This window comes from Dromiciops gliroides, chromosome 2 (genome assembly GCF_019393635.1).
Source record: "Dromiciops gliroides isolate mDroGli1 chromosome 2, mDroGli1.pri, whole genome shotgun sequence".
Classification (NCBI taxonomy): domain Eukaryota; kingdom Metazoa; phylum Chordata; class Mammalia; order Microbiotheria; family Microbiotheriidae; genus Dromiciops; species Dromiciops gliroides.
Genome location: NC_057862.1, coordinates 547,954,569 through 547,980,032, shown reverse-complemented (window position 1 = coordinate 547,980,032; position 25,464 = coordinate 547,954,569). Strand labels below are relative to the sequence as shown.

The 25,464-nt window shown below is 38.6% G+C and overlaps 1 protein-coding gene across 1 annotated transcript in view; it reads right to left on the bottom strand.

The window, feature by feature from the left end:
• Positions 1 to 4,839: 4,839 nt before the first annotated feature.
• Positions 4,840 to 25,464, bottom strand: part of MIS18BP1 (MIS18 binding protein 1) — a 44,057-nt gene continuing 23,432 nt past the window's right edge. The window contains exons 11-17 of the mRNA XM_043987472.1: positions 18,068 to 18,950; positions 17,127 to 17,299; positions 15,838 to 15,998; positions 10,901 to 11,043; positions 9,946 to 10,033; positions 9,244 to 9,298; positions 4,840 to 7,064 (exon numbers count right to left, since the gene is read on the bottom strand). Of these exons, the coding sequence (XP_043843407.1) occupies positions 6,961 to 7,064; positions 9,244 to 9,298; positions 9,946 to 10,033; positions 10,901 to 11,043; positions 15,838 to 15,998; positions 17,127 to 17,299; positions 18,068 to 18,950 (1,607 nt within the window). The 3' untranslated portion in view covers positions 4,840 to 6,960. The remainder of the gene's footprint in view (positions 7,065 to 9,243; positions 9,299 to 9,945; positions 10,034 to 10,900; positions 11,044 to 15,837; positions 15,999 to 17,126; positions 17,300 to 18,067; positions 18,951 to 25,464) is intronic.

Genomic DNA, 25,464 nt, shown 5'->3' with positions numbered 1-25,464 from the left:
AGCAAGAATATTAAACTGTTCTTTTATTGACCACAATACAACACAGATTATAATCAAGAAAGGGATATTTGAAGATTTAATTCAAACTTTAATGGAGACTAAATAATATCCTAACAAATATGTTGCTCAAATAATACATAATAGAAACTAAATAATTTCATCAGAAAAAAATTATGAGAAAACATATCAAAACTTTTGGGATAAAGCTAAAGCAGCCAATATGGGGATTTTTATATCCCTAAATACTTTCATCAACAAAAAAGGAAAGAACAAATCAACAAATTGAGCATGCAATTTTTTTTTTGGTGGGGCAACAAGGGTTAAGTGATTTGCTCATGGTCACACAGCTAGTAAGTGTCAAGTGTCTGAGGTAGGATTTGAACTCAGTTCTTCCTGAATCCAGGGCCAGTGCTTTATCCACTGCACCACCTAGCTTCCTCCAGCATGCAATTTTTAAAAATGGAAAAGTAAAAAAATCCCAACTAAACAAAAAAATTTCTGAAAATAAAAAAAGAATTTAAATAGCCATTGAATTGGTCAACAAAACTGGAAGCCATCTAAAAGAACTGGTAAACTAGACCAACTTTCCAGTTGTTGAAACATACTGTTTCCCCATGGCTCTACTCACTATTCCTTATTAGCCAATGAGGTCTCGGTCCCTAAAATATGTGAAATATGTTCTGTTTGGTATCAGTCCATGTAAAGGTTTAGCGAGCCTACTTCCAGAAATTCATAATGATGAGTGATAATGGGACTCTCTTATAATTATTTCTTATTGGTTTACTACATGACTGTGTATATATAAAAGGCAAAGATGAATAGAAGAACCCTCTCCTTTTTGACAATGGGAAGAGACAAAACCTGCTATGAGTTATAAGCTTCAGAATGAGGACCTATCAAGTCTATTCTAGGAAGTAGCATAGCCGATGGGTGAGTAAATGCTTGTTAGAGGACACAGTACTCTCACTGAGCAAAGATCAGGAAAGAATTATCAGGGATCAAAGCAATAGAGGTGGCCATGGGTTCATAGCCATGTGGAGGTACAAGTGGGGGATATGAGGCAGCTGTCAGCAGTACCTGCAACCTCATTTCCCATTCTGAAGCTTATAGCAGTTTTTGCCTCACCACCAAAGATAAGACGGTTCTTCTGTTTATTTGAGCTTTTCTGTATGAACACTCAGTTCTGGCTCAGTAACTAATTATGCAGTAAGGGGACAACACTCAGTCATAGAATACCTGTGCAAGCATTCTATGAATGGGGGGGTAGGGATGAGGTGGGGAAGAGACCCTCCATCATATACCACCACACCATTCCAGAAGCAGGTTCACCAAGCCTCCATGTGAGTTGATACAAGGTAGAGCATATTGAGCATGTTTTAAAGAGAAAGCCCTCATTGGCCAGTCTCCCCATCACTCAAACAAAACACTTCTTCCTGGCCTCTGCTGGCCAGATAGAATATGGGTAGACTATAAGCTCCTTAAGGATGGGCTGTTTTCCCTTTTACCCCTTCCACCTCCAGCTATGTACTTTTTTCTGCCTAATCTCCAGCCTTTGAAGGGAAGAGGATTTGTGAAGCAAGGCCTCCCATCTGACCATCTGACTGCATGCTTCCCATCTCATATTGCATTTGCCTCTAAGCCCAATCTCCAACCTCGCTTAGGAAGAGGAAAGGTGCCTTCCATTCAGTGATGAACATTTCACATCCCAACATCCCCTTCACCTCCCAGTGACACTGAACACTTATCTAAACCTCATTTTCCACCCCCACCACCTCATTCTTCATTCCTACCCCTAGCCCCAGTTCAACCAAACACTCCCCAGCCTGTCTACTGTGCCCTCTGGAATGTCTCTTCTAGACAAAAGAAACATCTTTTCTTCTTAAACCTTTTCCTCTTCCACTTCTGCCTACTTGCTACTCTTATTGGAACCTGGCTTACCTCTGAGGACACCCCACCTACCCCCACCCCTTGGCCACCCTTTCAAGTATTGGCTGCACTTTTATTCATTCTCAACTTGGACTATCACTTAAGTAACCTCTTTTCCTTTGAGGTTAATGCTAATCTACCACCCAATCAAAATCCTGGTAGCTGTTGCCTACATTCCCTTTCCTCCTCAATCAGTTTGACATTTGGCTCACAATTTTTCTCTCCTCCCCAACTCTTGCCCTCATACTGGGGGACTTCAACATACATATTAACTCTCCCTCAAACACCCTAGTTACTCAGTTTCTCAACCTACTCACTCTTCATGACTTACTCTTCCACCCAATCTCAGACACACAAAGATGATCACACCCTTGATCTTGCCAGCACCCACAAATGTACTAACTCTATGTTCAAGAATTCTGAAATCCCCCTATTCAACTGTAACCTATTGGCTTTTCACTTCTCTCTCTTCCTTACCTCACAAAACCCTACTCTTCATCTACTCCATGACTTCCAATTTCTTGACCCTAAGTTCTCTCCCAGGCTATCTCCCCTCCTCACCACTCTCTCTTTTCCCTGTCTTGACCCCTTGGTGAATCAATTCAATTCTACACTGTCTTCTCTCTTGAACCCCTAGTCTCCTTATATCACTGACTAGGCCTAGCAAAGACTCAGGCTTGGATCAGTCTCACCATTTATCACCTTTGCTTGTGTACACGTGTGTGTAACTGAACAAAGGAAGACAAATCATGCAATTATTCTGATTGGGTCCACTACGATCTTAACTGAGCCCTTGATGCTGCTAGGTAATCCTACTGTACTTCCCTTATCAACTCATTCTCCCATTCCTCACACTGGCTCTTCCAAACCTTTTCATCCTCCTCAAACTTCCCACGTCTCCCATTTGCCCCACTCTCTCAGCTGAGAACCTGCTTCATATTGTATAGAAAAAATTGAGGCCATTTGTGGTGAATTCCCTCTTCCCTCCACTTCCTTATCTCCTGTCTTTCAGGTACCTTCTCCCACATCCTCCTCCTTCACTCCTGTCTCACATGATGTAGCCCTATTCCTTACCAAGGCCAACCCCTTTATTTGTTCAAGCAATCCCTTTCCATCCCATTTCCTCTGTCATCCCCTTTCACTTATTGTCCATCTCCTCCTGTTTACTGGCTCATTCCCTACTGTATATAAACATGCCCATGTCTCCCTCATCCTGAAAAAACTTTCACTTGATTCTTCCAACCCCACTATCACCCTATATCTCTTCTGACCTTTGTAGCTAAACTCCTTGAAAAGGCCTTTGCTTTTTCTCCTCTCTTCTTTACTTACCTCTTACAACTCAGCTTCCAACATCATCCCACTGAAACTTCTCTTTGAAGTTACCAATTATCTCTCATTCTCAACCTCTTTCCTTGACATTGTAGATCACTCTCTCCTCCTCGATACTCTCTTCTCTCTAGTTTATGGGACACCACCCTCTCCTGATTCTCCTATTTGACCACTCCTCAGTCTCCTTTGAGGGAATACTATTCCAGAGCATGCCTTCTAACTGTAGGTTAGACTCAGAGTCTTGTCCTGGGCTTTCTTCTCTTTCCCTTCTACACTGCTTCTCTTGATGATCTCATCAATTCCCATAGTTAATTATGCTGATTCTCAAACCTACCTATTCTGCCAGTCTCTTTCTGTTGACTTCCAGTCTCATAACACCAATTGCCTTTCAGATATCTCAGACTGGATGTCCAATAGATATCTTAAAACTCAGTATATTCAAAACAGAACTCATCTTTCCCCCTAAAACTTCTTCCTACCTTCCCTATTACGTTGAAGGCAACATAATCCTCCTAGTCCTTCAGACTCACAAGTCATCCTAAACAACTCACTCTTACCCCCCATATCCAATCTATTGCCAAAGCCTGTCAATTTCACCTTTACAACATCTCTCAAATATCCCCCCTTCTCTCCTGACACTGCCACCACTCTGGTGTAGGCTTTCATCATCTCACACCTGAACTATTGCAATAGCCTGCTGTTGGGTGTCTGCCTCTCTCCCCACTGCAATCCATCCTCCATTCAGCCACTAAAGTGATTTTCCTAAAATGCAGCTGACCATGTCATTCCCCTACTCAATAAATACCAGTGGCGGCTGCCTGTTGCTTCCAGGAGCTAATACAAAATGCTCTATTTGGCATTCAAAGCCTTTCATAAACTAGCCCCTTTCTAGTCTTCCTACATCTTACTGCCCGACATACTCTTCTGTCCAATGACACTGGCTTCCTGGCTGTTCCAATGAACACGAGCCTTCATCTCTCAGCTCTGGGCATTTTCTCTGGCTAACCCTCCATGCCTAGAATGCTCTCCTTCCTCAACTCTGCCTACTAACCTCCACGACCTCCTTTAAGTCTCAATGAAAATCCTTTTACAGGAAGCCTTCCCTGTTATTACCTATTTATCCTGTATATAGTTTGCTTTATATATATTTGTTTGCATTTTATCCCTCCAATTAGACTGTAAGCTCCTTAAGATTCTATGGTTAAGGGGGCAGCTGCAAACTATCATGGAGTTGAGATTACACTGGTATATACACATGGGAACCCTCTGGGGTGGAAACTCCTTCTAGCAATGCAAGCCAACACCTTCTCTGAAGAGTTGCCTAAAGCACCAAGAGGTTGGCTTCCCCAGGGTCACACAGCCAGTAGGTGTCTTAGGTGGGACTTGGATCAAGGTCTTCCTGGCTCTGAGGCCAGCTCTCTACCTGCTTTGTACTCTGCGTGCTATGTACTTGACAAAATTATTCATCAAAGATCTTCTGCTAAGCCAGTTCACATTTGTTAACTGGAGGAAAAGGTTAATAAAATATAGGAAGATAATATAGGAAAATAACTTTTTATTAAAATGTTTGAAGATTGTGCAAATAAGAGAAAATTCAGAAGATTTGGTAAGGAACTCAGGAAAAAAAGTAAAGAATATGCTACACAGTGAAGGGGGCGGGGTTAGGTCATTAGTTTGAAAACATAAAGCAGTATTTTAAAATTCTGTATAAAATCAAGCCATTTGTAGTCATCTTAAAGGGGCTTATTCCAAGGATCTTAGAACTTATTCTCATGTTTAACTTGATCCCAGAGCATGGTTTTAGAAGACACATTTGGAGGGCACTTTGTATACCATGAGTTGTTGCAAATTGTAATTCTGTGGACCAATCTTCACTGTGATCTTGATGTGTCTTTAACAAGCTGGTCCAGCTATGGTGGCCACAATGCATTTCATGTCTGGATACCTCTGCTAGCTAGCTGTGATAGCTCATTAGACCAGGTAAATTCTGTGCAAGGATCGATCTTTTAGGGGTGGTGACTAAATCACTACAAAACTATTCATTTAGAAAGTGCTGTTAATGTAGAGAATTTAGTCAATTCCCTCTTTCAAATTATTCCTTCAGAATCTAACATAACACTAATTCAGCATCAAAAATATTTTTGCAATTCCTGAATTTATTCAACTCACTTATTAAAATCATAGAGTCTATTTTGGGAGGTAGCATGGCACACTGAAAAGAGGCCTGAATTAACAATGATGAGTCCTAGGTTCCAAACCTTCCACTAATTTGGTTCGTGTGGTTTTGGCAAATCACAACACATCTGTTCCCAGGCCTCCAAGAGTGTCTTGTGAAGTGTGGTCAATTATCTGAAAGCTCCCTTTAGAGTTTTCTATAAAATTTTGATTCCACATAGTGCTTTCATTTTTTGATTCAAGATCTGTCTAGATTTCATTCAGTATCTTAATTTGTAGGTATTCCCATCATCCTATTTTAAGGGATAACAATACTATGGGATAGTTATCACGTCTATCTTATTCTTTCTCTTCTGGAGTGTCTATAAATTCCACAACCTTGCAACTCACTAAAACTTTTCTTGAAGATGATGGAGAGAAGGAACTTGCAAGGGGAAAAAGTCTTTTGGTTTTTTTCTAAAGCCAACAGAGGTTTTTTTGGTTGGTTTGAAACTGCATAGGAAAAAAAAGAAAAAGAAAAAAAAGAAACCGCATAGGAGAGGGAACTATTGGACCACCAAAAACTTCACACCTCAAATCCAAACTATCAAGCCTGTTGCCACCCATTGGTCAGGTCAAAGTAACACTGGGAAATATAAAAACACCAGAGATTTATTTGTAGAGCTAAGCTGATTGTGGACTAGAGGCAGGAGAATATGGACGGTAACTGAAGGTGATGGTCTCTATGCCAATTTCTAAAATGACAATAAATGAAAAAAATCTTGTTTCAAAAGAGCTAATTTGAGACTGTCATCAGTAGAAGGAAAAATACTCACTAGGATTTGAAATGAGTTCACGTAATAGAAAACCACAGCCCAAACTTAAAAACCTAGAATAAAACCGATGATGTTCTAACTGAATATAAATTTGCCCAAAGCCTTATGGGGTTATTTTTTATAATTTTATCTAGTCATCTATGGGCCCAAGTTAAAACTAGTAACTATAATCAATTTATTTTGGATTGTATGAATTGTATAAAATCCTCACTCTAGTTCAGCATAAAGTTGAAAAAAAAAATGAACTGAAGGTAAAAGAAAGTTATATCCCAGAAAGGCAAAAGCAGGTAGAACTTCCAATGTTAGTATAACATTATTGTACATACACAATACCTAAGGGTATGGATTTTTCTTAATATCTATTTGAAACATCTCATTCATAGAGTAAACACCAATGCTGCAGAAGAGTTGTCAACTATATATACATATATATTTTTAACATTAGATAAAACAACCACTTACAAAAAGTATTTACAAAGAAAAAAACTATTTTACACTTTTAGTAAGATTTGCATCTCTTTGAATACTAGCAAGGAAAGTAGAAAGAAATGCTTAATTTGTACACTAAACAGAGAAAAGTAAAAAATAAACATTTATGTAAAAACAATCTCACAGAGAAAATACTGGCATTTCAGATTAATACAAATGCACTGTACTTTATATACAAGTGTGTGTTATGGTGTTAAATAAACTCTGGAATTCATGTGTTCTGATTTTACTCTGCAGAATCAGAGTTGGAGAAATAATCATCTTGTTCTTCTTCATCAAAATTCAATTTTGTGGTATGACTGAACAGTTTTCCAATATCAGATTTCATTCCTATGATCAGAAGAGTTTAAAAAAAAAGGAAGAACACATTTTGTAAATGAAAGTAATTTAAATAAATAGGACAATACAAACATTTCTAAGAAATAAAATGATAAATCTGTCAAGTCAGGAGTAACAAATTATGGTTAATCCAAATACAGGATTATACTATAGATCTGTGCCATAAAACAGCAAAAAAAAAAAAAATCACAGAGTCAAAGAATTTCAGAATTAGAAGGGACCTCAGAAGTCATTCAGCCCAACCCATTGCTAAATAGAAACCCCCACAACAACTTACCTAACAAGAGCTCATCCAGCCTTTGCTCAAAGACCTTGTGTTTTCAGTGAGTCCATTCTACTTCTAAAGAGTTCTAATGAGATTGGATCCAAAGTTCTAGCCTGTCAAGATCTTTTTGGAACCTAATGCTATCAGCCAAAATGTTACCTACCCTTTCTTAGCTTTGTGTTAACTGCAAATTTAATAAGAATGCCATCTACATCTTCAATAGAAATGTTAATTAGTACAGGGATAAATACCGGTCCTTGGGAGGATTCCACATTGCTAGGAAACTATTTATTATTATAGTCTGGTCATTTAAACAATTCCTAATCCACCTAAGTGTATTTTACCATCTAATCCACATTTCTCTCACCAGCTTTTCCACAAGAATAATAATATGAGACTGTAAAATGCTTTACAGAAATCTAAGTAAACTACAAGATTCCCTCAATAGCCCAGAGCCTAGTAATAACTGTAAAAAAAAAAAAAAACCAACCCCAATAAAGTTACGCAAGCTCTTGGTGATTATCATTTCCTAGGCATATACCAATCATTCCCTTAGTAATGCAGTAAATCTAGAGTTTTGCCAGGAATCTAAGCCAAACTTACTGACTGATCTACAGTTTGTAGTCTCCATTCCCTTCCTTTTTTTTTTCCCCCTGATGAGGCGATTGGGGTTAAGTGACTTGTCCAGGGTCACACAGCTACTAAGTGGCAAGTGTCTTGAGGTTGGATTTGAACTCAGGTCCATGTGAATCCAGGGCTGATGCTCTATCCACTGCGCCACCTAGCTGCCTCCTAATTACCTTCCTTTTTTTTTTTTAACAGGGCAATGAGGGTTAAGTGACTTGCCCAGGGTCACGCAGCTAGTAAGTGCCAAGTGTCTGAGGCTGGATTTGAACTCAGATACTCCTGAATCCAGGGCCAGTGCTTTATCCACTGCACCACCTAGCTGCCTCCTTCCCTTCCTTTTTGAAAACGAGGATTTTTGCTCTTTTCAAATCCTGTTGCACCTCCATTTCTCCATCATCTTTCAAAGCTCCTTAACTAGTTCAGGAGTCACATTTTCAAGTTTTCCCACTATTTCAAGATATAATTTATCTGGGCTTGAAGACTTCAAGTCATAAAGGGTAACTAGACTCTCTCCTAACTTATTTTTTGTTTTTTTGGTGAGGCAATTGGGGTTAAATGACACAGATAGTAAGTGTCAAGTGTGTGAGGTCGAATTTGAACTCAGGTCCTCCTGAATCCAGGGCCGGTGCTCTATCCATTGTGCCACCTAGCTGCCCCCCAACTTATTTTAAATATCAACTCCCTATCATCCATTTTTCTCTCGTCCTTTTTAGTCATTCTCCTTGTCAGAGAAAAGAGAAGCAAAGTAAAAATTAAGTGGCTTTCTTCCATTATCATTATTCATTCCATCATCCCTGAGCAGTGGTCTTGTCTTTTTTTTTTTTTGATCCTCACTTTCTCCCAACATATGTAAAAAAACAAAACAAAAATTCCTTTCTATTTTTTGTTGTTGTTTGAGGTTTTTTTTGTTTTTGGCAGGGCAATGGGGGTTAAGTGACTTGCCCAGGGTCTTCAGCTAGTAATTGTCAAGTGTCTGAGGCTGGATTTGAACTCAGGTCCTCCTGAATCCAGCGCCAGTGCTCTATCCACTCTGCCACCTAGCTGCCCCCAATTCCTTTCTATTTTTAACCTTCCTTGTCAATTTGAACTTATTCTGAGCTCTAGCATGCTTGACATACACTTTTCACAAGGCCATTTCACAAACATGGTTCACAAAGTCTATGTGCCTTAAGCATATCTATTTTAAAGGATATTAAAACCTCTTCACTACTTATGAAGGGAACACTAAATGATAATATAATTCTTCTGTCATACCACACTGTATGAAATGTTACTGACCTTTGTTAAACTGAGTTCTTCTTCTAGATGTTGGAGTTGTAAAATCAGATCCAACCTAAAAAGAATCACAAAGGACTACTGAGGCCATTGAACCCAATTTATACCCAAACAGGAATGCTCTTTAACACCTACTGCTCCACTCCCCCAAGGTTTTTTGCATAAAGAACCTAGTATCTCCTAAGGCAGACTATTTAATTTTTTATTTTATTTTCAATACTTCCCTCTGTTAGGAATTGGTACATTAGTAAATTTGCTGTGATAAACAGATAATAGAAAGGTGATTATACTGGTACTCATACACTTATGGTAAAGCCAGGACTAAAACCCAGTCTTACTTAACTTCCATTTTAGTGTTTTCTCTACCATATATCACAGTGATTCTCAGCTTAAGTGAACAGTATTAAATGTGTGGTTTTTTTCCTTGTCAAAAAACAAATGAAAAGTTTTCATTTTTTATAGGAAAAAGTAAAAAGGGATTTTAGGAAAATCTGAGTTTTGTCTGCTTCTTAAGTATGTCTATAGCTTTCTTTTTGTGATATGCTAAAGAAGCTTGATCAATCTCAGATTGGCTTCAAAACCAACTATGCCAAAAGTGTCCTTCACGGTCACAAGAAAACTAGGCTCTTTGAATCCTGTAGCACATAAGACATGATAAATGAATGAAATTATAAAATTAATAATAATAATGACAATAAATGTTACCAGTTTCTTCTTGACATTGGCCCACACCATACCACCATGACTTTTATTCTTCCTTTGCATCTGAAACACATATTTATCACAGTCCTTCCTGTAAAAATACAAATAAGTATTTCAAGTGAACACAGATAATCCACGAAGTCTAATTAGTACAGAGCAATTGTTAAATCAATGTGAATTTTAAATTTGTTTTCAGTCTAGAGAAAATTTTTCTCCCAATTTATAAAAGCAAAGTATTAAGCCCACAGACCAAATGTTTTACTCAGATTCTTAAAAGCACCAACTTGCACACAGACTTGAAAAAGCAACTTTTAGGAAATGAAAATGTCCTTTGAACTCTCAAATGTTCTAATCAATCAACAAGCCTTTATCAAGTATATAGTATGTGCCAGACACCATGCCAAGTGCTGGGGGCATTAATGGGCTACAAGTTCAATGAAGTGCCAACATAACATGGCTACCAAAAGGTTAATGCAATCTTATACTCTTATTAATAAAAACATAACATCCAAAACGAGGGGTGAGATAGTCCCACTGTACTCTGTCAATCACTGGAATAGTGTGTTCAATTTTGGATGCTGGTTTCACATGGTACACTGAAAGACAGGAATCTGTTAAGGAAGACAACTCTAATGACTATAGGTCTTGACATTTTAAAAAAATTACTTTCCACTATGACCAGAAAATACACCTAAACAAATAACATAGGTACCTAGTAAAGCAAAACTGGTCAAAGAAACCTGGCATTACGACCAAAACTAAAGTACTCTAATGATTAGGTCAAATGTGGGAGACAGAAATCTTATTTCCTGACCTCTGTCTTGTCAAATAACCTGTGTCTCCATGTAGTTAAATTACTTAAACTGTCTATGGAATAAAGAGGAACCTTATTCTATTTTATTTTTCTTCAAAAGTTTTAAAAGACATATTTGTTACCCCTTACACAAACACATATTACCTGTTTACAGATTCCAGCATACCAGGGCTGACATGTTGACACTGGGGGGTTTTTGCCAAGGGATAAATAACTGAAGATGGAGTTGTTGGATCTCTGTCCATATGTGGGAAATCATCATCCTGAGTGACTTCAAAATTTGGTAACTAGAAAAGAAAATGATAATGGCTCATACATGCCTTTCTGGTTTTTTTTTTTTTTTTTTTAGTGAGGCAATTGGGGTTAAGTGACTTGCCTAGGGTCACACAGCTAGTAAGTGTTAAGTGTCTGAGGCCAGATTTGAACTCAGGTACTCCTGACTCCAGGGCTGGTGCTCTATCCACTGTGCCACCTAGCTACCCCGATACATACCTTTCTTATTACCTTAGTATATTTATAAGGAGCCAATGACAAGTATACATGTGACCAGAAAAGGTAGTGGGGCTTGGTCAGATAGTAAGAACAAGAGACAATGGAAGGATGGCCTCAAACAACTTTGGAAGACTTGAGAACTCTGATCAACCATGACCTCAAAGGACCAATGGTGAAAAACACTGCCCATGTCCTGATAGGGAGGCAATGCACTAATAATATGCAGAATCGGACATGAATTCTGTAACAACTGGAATGACGCCACCTGCTGGAGAGCTACTGTAGGAAAACTCCACCATGAGGAGAAGGCCTCTGAAGGCAAGCCATCTGGCTTTTCTTTGGTGTCAGGAAGTGATGTTTACTTGTGGGAGAAAGAAGGGGCAAGGCTGGCTCTGTCGCTCTCTTTCATTAGACCTCTGGTGGAGAGTGGAGTTAGAAACGTGCTCTCCCTTTAATAGATAGATGAATATAGGCCTTTCTCTTTCTTTTTGCCAAATTCTTATTCTCTTTAATAAATGCTTAAAAGTCTAACTCTTGTTAAAGCTTATAATTTATTGGCAACCACTCGTTAGATATTTTAGACAGACTAGCTAGAATTTTAGCCCCTTACATTTCCTGGATGTGGCCAATATGGACATTTGTTTTGCTTGACTACGTTTATCTGTGACAAAGATTACAAAGACTAGGAGAAAGAAAAAAATAAGTGCCTGATAATTAAAAAAAAATGTTGCCCTGGCATCTATGAAATATTAAAACACCTAGTAAGATGGTTCCCAATATGTAGGATGCATAACCTGGGGGGCTGGTAGGGAAATACTTATAAGGGGTATAAATCATTAAATGACATAATGTAATAAGTATGGAAAACAAATCTTCTAAAGACTGAATATAAATTATCTCTGTGTGTAAATGAGGATGAGCCTATAACTTCATTGGTATAGGACAGTCTCAATGAGGGTGCTCCCTCTACCATGCAAATGAGCACCTGGCACTGCCACTCAGTTTCAGAGGGCTCCCCAGGGTGACAGAAACATTAAATAAGTTGCCATGGGTCCCACATGAGTCAGAGGTAGGCTTGGTCCACACAATGGCTGGCCCTTTATGCACTGTGCCATGCTGCCTCTCATCTAATTATGTTATTTTTCAAATCTATGTAGATGCTATTTGTGATTATAAAATATAAACCATCTAAAAGTTACTGAATTCACAATAACTTTTTATTACATATTTTCAATTATCAGATGTTAATAGTACAACTATTATCATGTGGGGATTCCTGAAATTTTTTGATGTTCAAAGGGGTATCCCCACACTCAAAAACTGAGTGCCAACTGGGTTTCCAATATACTTGATGCACCCACTATGAATTTATGAAAAGCCATGAAGACAATATATAGTTTGGGATGAAAGAAGGCAGGGATGAATTATAAGCAGCAGAGGTAAAGAAAGTACCAACCAAACTACTGAAGTATAATGATTAATATTCATTTCTATTTTTAGCTTTCATGACAAAATATTTGATCTTATTCTCAATATTGAGTAAGTGCCAGTTAGAATGAATATTTACTTGTGTGAAATATTATTTAAATTTATTTCATACATACAATTAAAATTTTATTGATCACTTTTGATTGTGTATCATCTTTATTTTGTACCCCCCTCCCCAATCCTGTGGTTTATCCCTTGCAACAAAGAATATAAAATGAATCAATTAAAAATATTTATTAAGTGTCTATTATGTGCCAGTCACTGTGCTAAAGGATACCAAAAAAGGCAAAAGACAGTTCCTGCTCTCAAGAAACTTACAATCTAAAGAAACAACATGCAAATAAATATGTACAAATCAGCCTATACACAAGATAAACAGGAAATAATTAACAGAGGAAGGCACTAGGATTAAGAGGTGTTAGGGAAGACTTTTAGTAAAAGATGGGATTTTAGTTGGGAGTTAAAGGAAGCCAGAGAAGTCAATAGGCAGAGTTGAGGAGGGTGTGCCTTCTATGCATGAGGAATAGCGGCCAAAGAAAATGCCCAGAGCCAAGAGATGGAATGTCTTGTTCGTGAAACAGCCAGGAAGCCAGTGTCAGTGGACTGAAGAGTATGTGGCAGGGCATAAAGTGTAAGAATATTGAAAAGCTAGGAGGGACTAGGTCATGAAGGGCTGTGAATGCCAAAAAGAACATTTTTCTACTTGATCTTGCAGGCAAGGGGCAGCTAGGTGGCACAGTGGATAAAGCACTGGCCCTGGATTCAGGAGGTCCTGAATTAAAATCTGGCCTCTGACACTTGACACTTACTAGCTGTGTGACCTTGGGCAAGTCACTTAACCCTCACTGCCCAACCCCCCCCTCAAAAAGATCTTGCAGGCAATAGGGAGCCACTGGAGTTAATTGATTTTGGGGTTAGGGGGTTATGACATGATCTGATCTGCACTTTAGGAAAATCACTGGAGGGTAGATTGGAATGGGAAGAGACCTGAGGCAGATAGACCCACCAGCAGGCTATTATAATAGTCCAGGTATTAGATGATGAAGGCTTGCAATAGAGTGGTGGTAGAATCAAAGAAGAGAAGGGGGAGTATTCAAGAGGAGCTGCAAAGGTGAGATTGACAGATTTTGGCAATAGATTGGATATGGGGAAAGAGAGACAGTGAAGACTTGAACATGACTCCTACCTCATACCCCTGAGGGACTGCGAGGATAGTGTTGCCCTCAACAGTAGTAGAGAAGGTAGGGAGATAGGGGGAATGTTTAGGAGGAAAGATAACCAGTTCTGTTTTGGACGTGTTGAGTTTTAAGAAGTCTACTAGACATCCAAAGTTCAAGATGTCTTAAAGGTAGTTGGAGATGTGAGACTGAAGGTCAGCAGAGAGACTAGGGCAGAATGGGTAGATTTGAGTCCATCAGCATAATTATCTCCATGAGAGCTGATGAGATAACCAAAAGAAGTAGTACAGAGGAGAAGAGAAGAGGACCTAGGACAGAACCCTGAGGAATGCCTATGGTTACAGGGCCTGATCTGCATGAGGATCTAGCAAAGGAGATTAAGAAGGAATGGTCAGAAAGGTAGGAGAACCAGGAGAAGGAAAGAGTGGTGTCCTCAAAACCCAGAGAAGAGAATATCAAGGAGAAGAGGCTGATCAACACTGTCAAAGGCTGCAGAGAGGTCAAGGAGAATGATGATTGAGAAAAGTCTGTTGGATTTGGCAACTAAGAAATTATTAGTGACTTTGGGGAGAGCAGTTTTAGTGGAATGATAAGGCTGGAGGAGAGTAAGTGGAGGAACTTATTATAGACAGTCTTTTCAAGGAATTCAGCTACAAAGGACACAAGAGATATAGGACAGACAGTTATGGTGGATGAAAAGGGTGGGATGGAAAGCTGTTCTGCAAAACTAATCAATTCCTGAACTGAGGGTATATATACTGGTCCATACATAGAGTGGTATATATACTGGTCCATACATAGAGTGTCTCACCGCAAGCATGTAGTTCCAATGTATATAAATATATGCTGCCTGGAACTCTGGGATTTCTAGTAAAAAGAATATATTACATCCTGATTAAAAAGTGCTCAGGGAAAATTAGCAAATAAGCACAAGTGCTAGATTTATATTGAGAGAAATTATTATTAAGGAATCAATTACTTAGGTTAACTTTTCCAACCTATAGGTTTGTTCAAAAGAATGCACAAATTTCTATGAGTTAGACCAATATAAGGTTGAGGATTCTTAGGTCAAGAATTTGTTTTGGGACTAAGAGAAGTTATCTTTACGACAAAATCTAGCAAGAGAAAATGAGAGCTCCTTTTCTCTTCAAGTTTGAAAATTCCCCTTGGGTACATAGGAAATCATCAGGCTTGATGTCACTTTTAAATTTCGCTATCTTCTGCCTTTAATATTCAATCCTCTTGATAAGTCAAAACATATGTCAGGGAAAAAATGATTGGTAACAAAGGCATACACCAGAGGGTGCAACCAGAGGAAGCACAATATTGGAGGGGAGAGAACCATTAGTGTCTCTGGCTAGTCCCTCTAAAAACTGCCTCTAAGCCCAAGGTAGGGGTAAGAGAGAGCCAGAGAGCCAGAGCCAGAGCCAGAGAGAGTATGTGTGTATGTGTTTGCATTCTTGCACATGTAGATAAAGATTTACAGTTGCAGATGGCAGTAACATGAATCCTTTTATATAATTACTTTCAAATCCCAATTAGATGCATTCTCTGCAAAGGAACTGGTAAGCCATGGTAGAGCTGGCTTTCAGTAATCTGCTTTAGCTATGTTTGCTGCTTATTTCAAGCCTTAGTCCAGTGGTTGCAAACTGCAGACCAAATCTGACCGGCTGATTTTTTGTACAACTTGAGAGTTAAGAATGGTTTTTACATTTTAAAACAAAGTTTTGCTATACTTAAAAGTGTCAAAACCATTTTTAACTAGATGACCATACAGAAATGGGATGCTGGGCACATTTGGCCCTTGGGCATTAGTTTGTAACCCACTGCCCTTGTCTAAAGAGTGCCAAATATTAATTGTATACAAAAATGAAAGCTTAAAAAGTCATTAAAAATGCTACCTTCCCTGTTTGAAATTATTACCTGTATTCTTTGATTATGCAAAGGTGATCCACTGAACATATCATCATGATCATCCTTAGGCAGTTGTTCCAGGAAGTCTCTCATCTGCTGTTTTCTTTTCAGAGTTCCCACTCTAGCAGTTATCCTTACAGGTTGGTTTGTATCAGTATCGATTCCCGTGCCTTAGATTTCATGCAAAGATTTTGGTAAGAATTTGATCAGTCATGCTATTTAGTCTAGAAAGTTAGTAACTTTCATAAAACCTAAAGTCTGCATACACATATACTAAACTCATTTTCTGATGACGTGCCACTTCCTTAAATACACTATTCTCTGGATAAGGCCAGTATTCTACTAATGCTATGGCCTGTAATTCAGGAGTTAAAACGTAGAAAGAAGGACTATGTAGGACTTCAGTAAAGGAGCAGAAATCCGGAAGAAGGATGTAAAGTTCTTTATAAACTACAAAGCACTATAAATAACTACCACTGAATGTTATCATTATAGAAATGGAACAAAGATCAGTAGGATCCTTACACATATTATGAAAATGGATACATTCAGATTTATTCATTATTTGATAATTAGTTATTACCAGAAAACCACTGAGTAGATGTCTAAGCTACTGATTTCATTGTGGCATAAAATATTAAATTATGGTAGAGCCATGAAGTAAAGTTTGAGTATCATTAGACCCACCCAATAAATCAATATTTATTAAGTCCCTACTATGTGCTGGACACTGTACTAAGGTCTGGGGATACAAAGAGGGCAGTTCCTGACACCTCAAGTAGCTGACAATCTAATCTACTTCTATACATACTGCCTCTCCTTAGACATCCCCAAGAGCATTCCTAGGGAGAAGTGATTTTTCTTATCACTGGGACAAACTATTGGCTAAGCTCTAGTGATCCCAGACTGACTATAGCCACACTAAACAGTGGGCCAGATCTTCGGATGACTTGTGAACTACCATTTTACTGGGTTAGTATGTACAACTGAGGCTGATACTGTGTTACCCTGGGCAAGTCACTTAACCCCAATTGCCTCACTAAAAAAAAAAAAAGTGACACGGGTAGACTAGATGTTCTCTAAGGTCCCTACCAGTTATAAAATTCAAAGATTTCCAGAAAATGCTTTAGCTTCAGTGAGGGATAAGGAAAACAAGGGTTAAGTATCAAAAGAAGCAAAATATGCCTGTAGACAGTTGAGTTTCCAAATAACTCAAATTCACGGCTGTGTAATGGCGACCCTGTATAATCTGCCCTTTTGAGACCACGTAAAACTCTACTGCTGGACTGTAAAGTTACCATTTGCGACTTTGGGGTTGGGTACCATTTTCTTGATGGCACGATTCCGAGAACCTCTTCCACGGTGCTCTTGCATATGTTTCTTCTGGGATTCCTCAGAAGTCTGAGGACCCCTAGTTGTGGCTACATTTAACCAGAAACCGTGTTTTTGTTTTGGCACAGATGACAAAGCCCTGCAGAAGTCCAGAAACACAGATACTTTTTAAATCAAGAAGGTTAAAGTAGCCAAAATTCAAATAAGTGAAGATGAATGAGAACCATTAAAACTTGACAGGGGCATCCCTGGATTCAGGATGACCTGAGTTCAAATCCGGCCTCAGATACCTGACACTTACTGGCTGTGGGACCCTGAGCAAGTCACTTAACCCTCACTACCCTGAAAAACAAAACCAAAAAAACTTGAAGAAGAATTATGTAAGTTTTCTAAATCCTATTTATCTACTTATAAATTATACAAATAGCTGATTCTCTCTTTTGTAAAAATGCCTCAAGAAAGAGATTACACCCTCTTCCTTAACTAATTAATTACATTCTATTTAATCTTCCTTTTGTTTTTTCCTTAGTGGTAAAAGAGAACTAACTAGTCATGCTTACTTACAATAACCCTGTTCATACATGGAAACATTTATTAAACTTCCCTTTTTTTCTATCAGATATTTTAAGATTTTCCTCACAGATCAATTAACCAACACATTAAGCAGTTTTGTAGTCCGAGAGTTGTTTTTCTGACTAGAACAAGGCACAGTACTCTAAATAGATATCTATCTATTATTGTGTGGAGAGTTTGCTCTAGATTTTGATCCACTATAAATGAATTTTACTTTTACGCTTTCTTTCACTCTATCATTTTTTAAAAGAACCAACATTTTAGGAAAAAGGCTCAACAAAAATTTAGAGAAATGAAAAAAGAAAAAAAAAAGAAATCAAATCCAACTACTTACCCGTGAAACTTCTGTAACTCCTTTTCAGTGCAGTTATCCTCTTTAATTAAATCTGGAAAAGACTCCAAAGGCTGCTCCTTTGTTTTTCTGGATACCGTCACCTCTGCTGATGAAAACTTTCTCCTGTTACCAATCTTCTGAACAGTTTTGTTGGAAGGTTTTTTTGTCTTGGAGTGAAAATCTTTATCGCTCTCTTCACTCTCATGTTCTAATATCACTGGGCTTTTCCTGGTGTCTTTCCTTTTGCATTTTGATTGCTCAACTACAGTTTGCTTGGTATCTTTCTGCCTTGTTTTCATGCCATGTTGAGTCTTCTTTCTGGATTCCTCTTCTGTTTCACTTTCTTCACTAGAGAGCTCTATCACCTCAGTTTGAATTTTGTGGGACAAAATATTTCCAGAAGGTTCAATTCTCTTTAGTCTTAAGGACTTTCTTATCTTTCTCTCAGAGTCAGAAGTAGAACTTTGCTCCTTTGGAGGTGACGGCACTTTAATTTTCTGGTTGATGGTAACTGAAGCATATATGCCAGCATCTTCCTCATCCTCACTTTTGTATACTAAGCCACTTCCAAATGTCTTTTCTAAAGACCGCAACAATCTGTTGTTTTTATTTTTCCTCAAGTCAGCTTTGTTGCCACCATTATGCTTTGGCAAAGCAAGCTCTGAAACTTTTTTTATGGTACTAATGGACAAATTATGCTCTTTACATTTTTGCTCCAACATTTTTCTAGAATTCATTGGTGTTAACATGACTGTAAGTTTTTTTTCTATATTGTTCATACATTCCATTTGTTCTGTATCTGAAAGAAACTCTTCCCTTGAAGACTGTGTATCACTGGACTCAATCAACTCTTGGGTGGTGTCTTTAAGTACATTCTTTCTTACTTTAAAAAATAATAATAATTAATCATTCATAAACATCTATACAGGCAAATTTAAATAAAAAACACAAGTCAATGTATTTCATAGCTAATAAATAAAACACAAATCTTAAAAGAGGAAGTATACTGTCCACCACTTGAAAGTAATGCTATTAATTAAAAAAAAAAAAGAAGGGAAGTAATGCTATTCAAAACCACCTGTGATACTGAGCAATATGCTACAATAGCACTTAGAGATAATAGCTTCAAAAAAGGAAAACTTTTTTTCTAAAAAAATTAGATATCTAGTGAATCTTAAATCTACATTGAGCTGTACTAATGAATGAATAAAAAAGCACTTACTAATTGTGCTTACTGTATACAAAGCACTATACTAATCACTGGTGAAAGAAATTTAATATATCCAAAACAGAACTCTTTACATTTTCCTTCAAACCCTCCCCTCATCTAGACTTCCCTATTGCTATAAAGGGTACCACTGTCTTTCCAGTACTCAGGGTTGCAACTCTGATGTCAGTCTTGAAAATCCTCACTTCAACACTCACCCGATCTATCCAATCTGTTGCTAAACCTTGTTTCTATCTCCACATCTCTCCTGTATGCCCATCCCTTTCTCACCACTTTAAGTTCTAATCACCTCTTGCCGAACTACTGCAACAGGCTATTTAGTCCCCCCCAATCCAGTCCATTTTCTACACAGCTATCACAATGACTTTCCTGATGGACAAGTATGGCAACATCAACACTGCTTCCTCAACCACTCCAGCAGCTCCTAATTATATAACTTATAGAACCAAATCTAGACTCTTATAAGCATTTAAAGCTCTTCATCATTTGACCCCTTCCAAACCTTTCCAATCTTTCCACATTACTTTCCTCCACGTTCGCTATAGTATAGCATATTGACATACCTGGTATTCCTCACACAGTATACTCCATCTCTTGCCTTTATTCTGCCTGTTCCTCATATCTGGTATATACTCCTAACTCACCTCTGATTTGTGGAATCCCTGGTTCTCATCAAGATCCAGCTTAGGAACTACTTCCTATGTGAAACTTTTCTTGATTTTCCTAGCTGATGGTATCCTCCCATCTAAAACATACTTTCCATATATTCTGAAGATATTCTGTATATAATTATAGATGTATATATGTTATATCACCTAACTAGAAAGTAAATTCCTTGAGGGCAGGATCATTGATATAGAGGTAAAAAAAGGAACTCAAGTCACACCAAGTCCCAACCCCTCATCTTTTAGTTAAGGAAACTAAGTGCCAAGTAGGTTAGGTGATTTGCCCTATATCACAAGGGTGTCAAGAGAAGAGTTGAACCCAGGTGCTCTGCCTACAGAGCTAGTATTCTTTATATCATACCTCAGTGCCTCCTGCCTTACTCTTGTCCATTTCCTCAATGCTGGATTTGGAGTCAAAGGACATAGGTTCAAACCCTTGATCCCCTATTCACAACCTGTTATAACCTTGGGCAAATCACCCTATCAGTAAAGAGAGAGAGGCAGAGAAAAGTCCCAGAGCCAAGAGACAGGATATCTTCTTTGTGGAACAAATAGCAAGAAAGCCAGTGTCACTGGATTAAAGAATACATGGTGGGGAGTAATGTGTAAGAAGACTGGAAGGGTAGGAGGGGGCTAGGTTATAAGAGGCTTTGAAGGTCAAACAGAGCATATTTGTATTTGCATGGAGGCAATAGGGAGCCACTGAAGTTTATTGAGTAGGGGAGTGATTTGATCAGACCTGCACTTAAGTGGCTGAATTAGAGCATGGAGACTTGAGGCAGGCTGACCCAACAGCAGGCTACTGCAGTAATCCAGGAATGAGGAGGTGAGGCCTGCACCAGAGTGGTGATAGTATTAGAGGAGAGAAGGGAATATATTTGAGATATGTTGCAAAAAGTGAAATTGACAGGCCTTGGCAATAGATTGGATAAGGAGGGGTGAGAGATAGTGAGGAGTTAAGGATGACTCCTGGGTTCTGAGGAACAGGGAGCAAGGTTTTGCTCTTTATAGTAATAGAGAAGGTGGGAGTTGGAGGAGGGTTTTGGGGAAAGACAATACATTTTCTCTTCCTCTCCTCCCCCTAGAAAAAGAACATCCTCATAAAAATGTGAATAATCAAGCAAAACAGATTTCCATTTTGGCCACATCCAAAAAAAGGTCTCAAGGCACAGTGGATAAAGGACCAGTCTTGGATTCAGGAGGTCCTGAGTTCAAATCTGGCCTCAGACACGTGATACTTAACTAGCTGTGTGACCTTGGGCAAGTCACTTAACCCTCATTGCCACACAAAAAACCCCCAAAAAACCAACCAAACAAAAAAAAAAGGTTTCAATCTGTACCCTGAGTCCCTTCTCAGGAGGTGGGTAGCATATTTCATCACAATTCCTCTGGAACTGTGGGTGAGAACCATGCCACTTTGATATTCAGTCTCTATTACCTGCCCTTGTTTCCATATTCTGGACATGACTTTTAAAAAAAATCTAAGTTACTTCCCTGTGCATACATAGTGATCTCTACATAATTCTTCCCTTTTCCTGCTCATCAGTAACGGTTTCTTTTTGTGTCTTCAGAATGCCATTAGTTTCTCCTGTAAAACTAGTGATAGTGTTGGGGTGGGGGAGAGGAAGAGAGAGGAAGAGAGGGAGAGGGAGAAGAAAAGAGAGGGAGAGGACAGAGTTATTGAAGCATTTTTAAAAAATGCACACATGGGTCAGAAAGAAATACAGATAAGCAAATTGAAAGTAACACAATGGATTTATTATATATTTATTTTAAAAGCAAGGTGAACATAGTAGAGATTTGTGGCTTCTTTTTCTCTTCTATTTTGTATATAGAAATGATGTTCTTTTTATTATTACTTTTTATTTTGGTGCTTATTAAATTCAGAATAAAATAAAACTTCCTTCTGGGTTGACTTCCCCTATCAAAACTTAAGTCTATGTGGGAATCCTCTAACCATCTTTTCTCTAAATCCTGTGAAATCTGCTCTTTCAAATCAAGGATGTATATCCAGTTTGACTTTCCTCTACCATTAAGTAAAGGAAGGAGTGGTCATTTCTCCCCATAGTTACTGCCACTTATATGTCAATAAAACCAGTTTCTTCTTTTTGGTAAAAATGGGATACAGACTACCAGTTGTCTTTATTGGTTTCTACAATTTTGGAGAAATGAAATTATTATTAAGTAAAGTCAAGAAATGACTAGAGAACCCATCCAAATTCTCCTCCAAGCAACTTTAAAATAATGCTTCAAAATGAATTCTAGAGCAGCAAAACTCACAAAAGGACAAGGTGACACAATTTTCCAGCTCAAGACAACTCTGAAGGTCAGCAGGGAACAGTCTGTTGCAGTGGGGTCAGAGTTGAGTGCAGTCTAGAGTAGGTAATGCCAGAAACTTGGCAAACCAGCAGCAGGCCTTGGGGGCAACTAGATCTGGAGATCACAGATGGTAAGGGGATCAGACAACTGGCCAGGAGGAGATTACAGGGGGTCCCTTTCTTAGCCCTGGGGGCAGGGCTCTTTTGCATTACCCATTTGTGTCACAGTACTGGGAGGCAGTCCCAGGGAGAGGAGGAGCATTAGCACACCAGAGCTCGCAGCCACAAGGGTGCAGGGACCCTGATCACAATTTCAGGCCAGAAAAGAGTGCTTGGGGTCACTTACAGACCAGAGCACAGGCCAGGAGAGTGGTAAACACACCTCTCCTTAGATCATACCACCTTGGGAGAACTAAAAAGTTACAGACCCCCAGAACTAGCTCTGAAAACAACAGTACCAAAAACCTGAAGCTTGGGACAATGTCCCATCACCCCAGGAGCAAAGCCCAACTTTACCATCAAATTAAAAGTCAGGAAATCGGCTAGAAAAATGAGCAAACAACAACAACAAAAAATCCCTGACTATAGAAAGTTATTATAGTGACAGGTAAGATCAAAACACAAACTCAGAAAAAGACAACACAATCAAAACAGCTACATCCAAAGCCTCAAAGAAAAATGAATTCTCAGGTCTCCCAAAAAATTCCTGGAAGAGCTCAAAGAGGATTTAAAAAATCAAATAAGAGAGGTAGAGAAAAAAATTGGGAAAAGAAATGAGAATGATGCAAGAAAACCATGAAAAAGCCAACAGTTTGGTAAAGGAGGCACAAAATAATACTGAAGAAAATATCACCTTAAAAACAGAATAGGTCAAATGGTAAAAGAGGCACAAAAATCCACTGAAGAGAACTCCTTAAAAAGTAGAATTGGCCAAATGGGAAAAGGTATACAAGAATTCACTGAAGAAAAGAACTCCTTAAAATGCAGAATTAGCCAAAAAGTTCACTGAAGAAAATAATTACTTAAAAATTAAAATTGGGCAAGTGGAAAGGTAATGGCTTCATCAGACATCAAGAAATAATAAAACAAAATCAAAAGAATGAAAAAGAGAAGAAAATGTGAAATATCCCAGTGGAAAAACAATTGACCTGGAAAATAGATCAAGGCAAGACAATTTTTTATTTTGTATGTGTGTGTGTGTGTGGGGAGAGGGGGCAATGAGGGTTAAGTGACTTGCCCAGGGTCACACAGCTAGTAAGTGTCAAGTGTCTGAGTCTGGATTTGAAATCAGGTCCTCCTGAATCCAAAGCCGGTGCCTTATCCACTGTGCTACCTAGCTGCCCCTGAGGCAAGATAATTTAAAAATTATTGGACTATTTGAAAGCCATGATAAAAAAAAAAAAGAGCTTTGACATCATCTTTCAAGAAATTTCCAAAATCATGAAAATTTCACTGATATCTTATAACTAGAAGGTAGAAGAGAAATTGAATGACTCCACCCATAACCTCCTGAAAGAGATCCTAAAATGAAAACTCCCAGGAAAATTATAGCCAAATTCTGGAGCTTCTGGGTCGAGGAGAAAATATTGCAATCATCTAGAAAGAAACAATTCAACCATCATGGAGCTTAGTCAGGATGACACAAGATCTAGCAGCTTCTACATTAAAGGACTGGAGGGCATGGAATATGATATTCCAGAGGGCAAAGGAATTGGGATCACAACCAAGAATCACCTACCCAGCAAAACTGAGCATAATCTTTCAGAGGAAAAAATGGGACTTTAATGAAAAAGAGAACTTTCAGGTATTCCTGATGAAAAGACCTGAACTGAATGGCAAATCTGACTTTCAAATACAAGACCCTAGAGAACCATAAAAAATTGGAGTTGGGGGACATACCTGGGGTCATGCAGTGGGTGACTGTCTTGTGTCTGAGGCAGGGTTTTGGCTGGGATCCCCCTGGGTCCAGGGTGGATGCTTTGTCCACTGTGTCACCTAGCTGCCCCATGATGACATCTTTAGGGTTAAACTGAGGGGTGAGGGGAATGCACTGGGGGAGGGGGAAGGGCAGAGGTAGCATGAGGTGAAATCCTACATGTTTCTGAAAGAAACAAGGAAAGGGCTTATGGAGTGGGGGAAGAGATGGGGAAGGAGCAGGGTAGTAAATGAATTTTACACTCATCAGAAAAGGCTCAAAGACCATAAACTCATCAGAATTGCCTCAAGGGAGGAATTAACACACACACACACACCCAACTGGGTGGAGTAATCTATTTAATCTGGGCAATAAATGAGCCTAACACTCATCAGAATTGGCTCAAAGAGGGAATAACATACACACTCAATTGGGTGGAGTAATCTCTCTAACCCTGCAGGAAAATAGGAGGGGAAGGGGATAAAGAGAGAGGGGCAAAAGAAGGGAGGGCAGATTGGGGGAGGGGACAGACAGAAACAAATCCCTTTTGAAGAGGGATAGGATGAAAGAAAATGGATAACAGAATAAATACCATGGGGAAGGGAATAGGATGGAAGGGAAACAGTTAACAATAGTAATCATCAAAAAGAGAAAAGGGGTAAAAATTGTACAAAAATATTTATAGCAACTCTTTGTGGTGGCATAGAATTGAGAGTCAAGGGAATGTCCATCAATTGAGGAATGACTGAAGAAGCTGTATTATATGATTGTAGTGGAATGGTATTGTGCTATAGGAAATGACAAACAGGATGATCCCAGAAAAATCTGGAAAGACTCATGAACTGGTGTATAGTGAAGTGAGCAGAACTGGGAAGACATTGTGCATAGTGAGAGCAGTATTGTTCAATGAGCAATTGTGAATGACTTAACTAATCTCAGCAATACAATGATCCAAGACAATCCCAAGGGACTGATGATGAAGCATACTATCCACACCCATAGATAGAACTGATAAAAAGAGCACTTGTGGATTGTACATATATAACCTGTCTTGTGGAGGGGGGGAAGAAAAATTTGGAACTCTAAATCTTATGAAAATGAATGTTGAAAATTACCCTTACATGTAACTGGAAAAAATAAAATAAATGTTTGTTGCAAAATAAAATTTTTTTTTAAAAAATTAAATAAAAGAATCAATCAATAAAAAGAAAAAAAGAGAAATGACAACTATGAGGAATTCAGAGAAGCATGGAAAGATTTGTATGAACTGT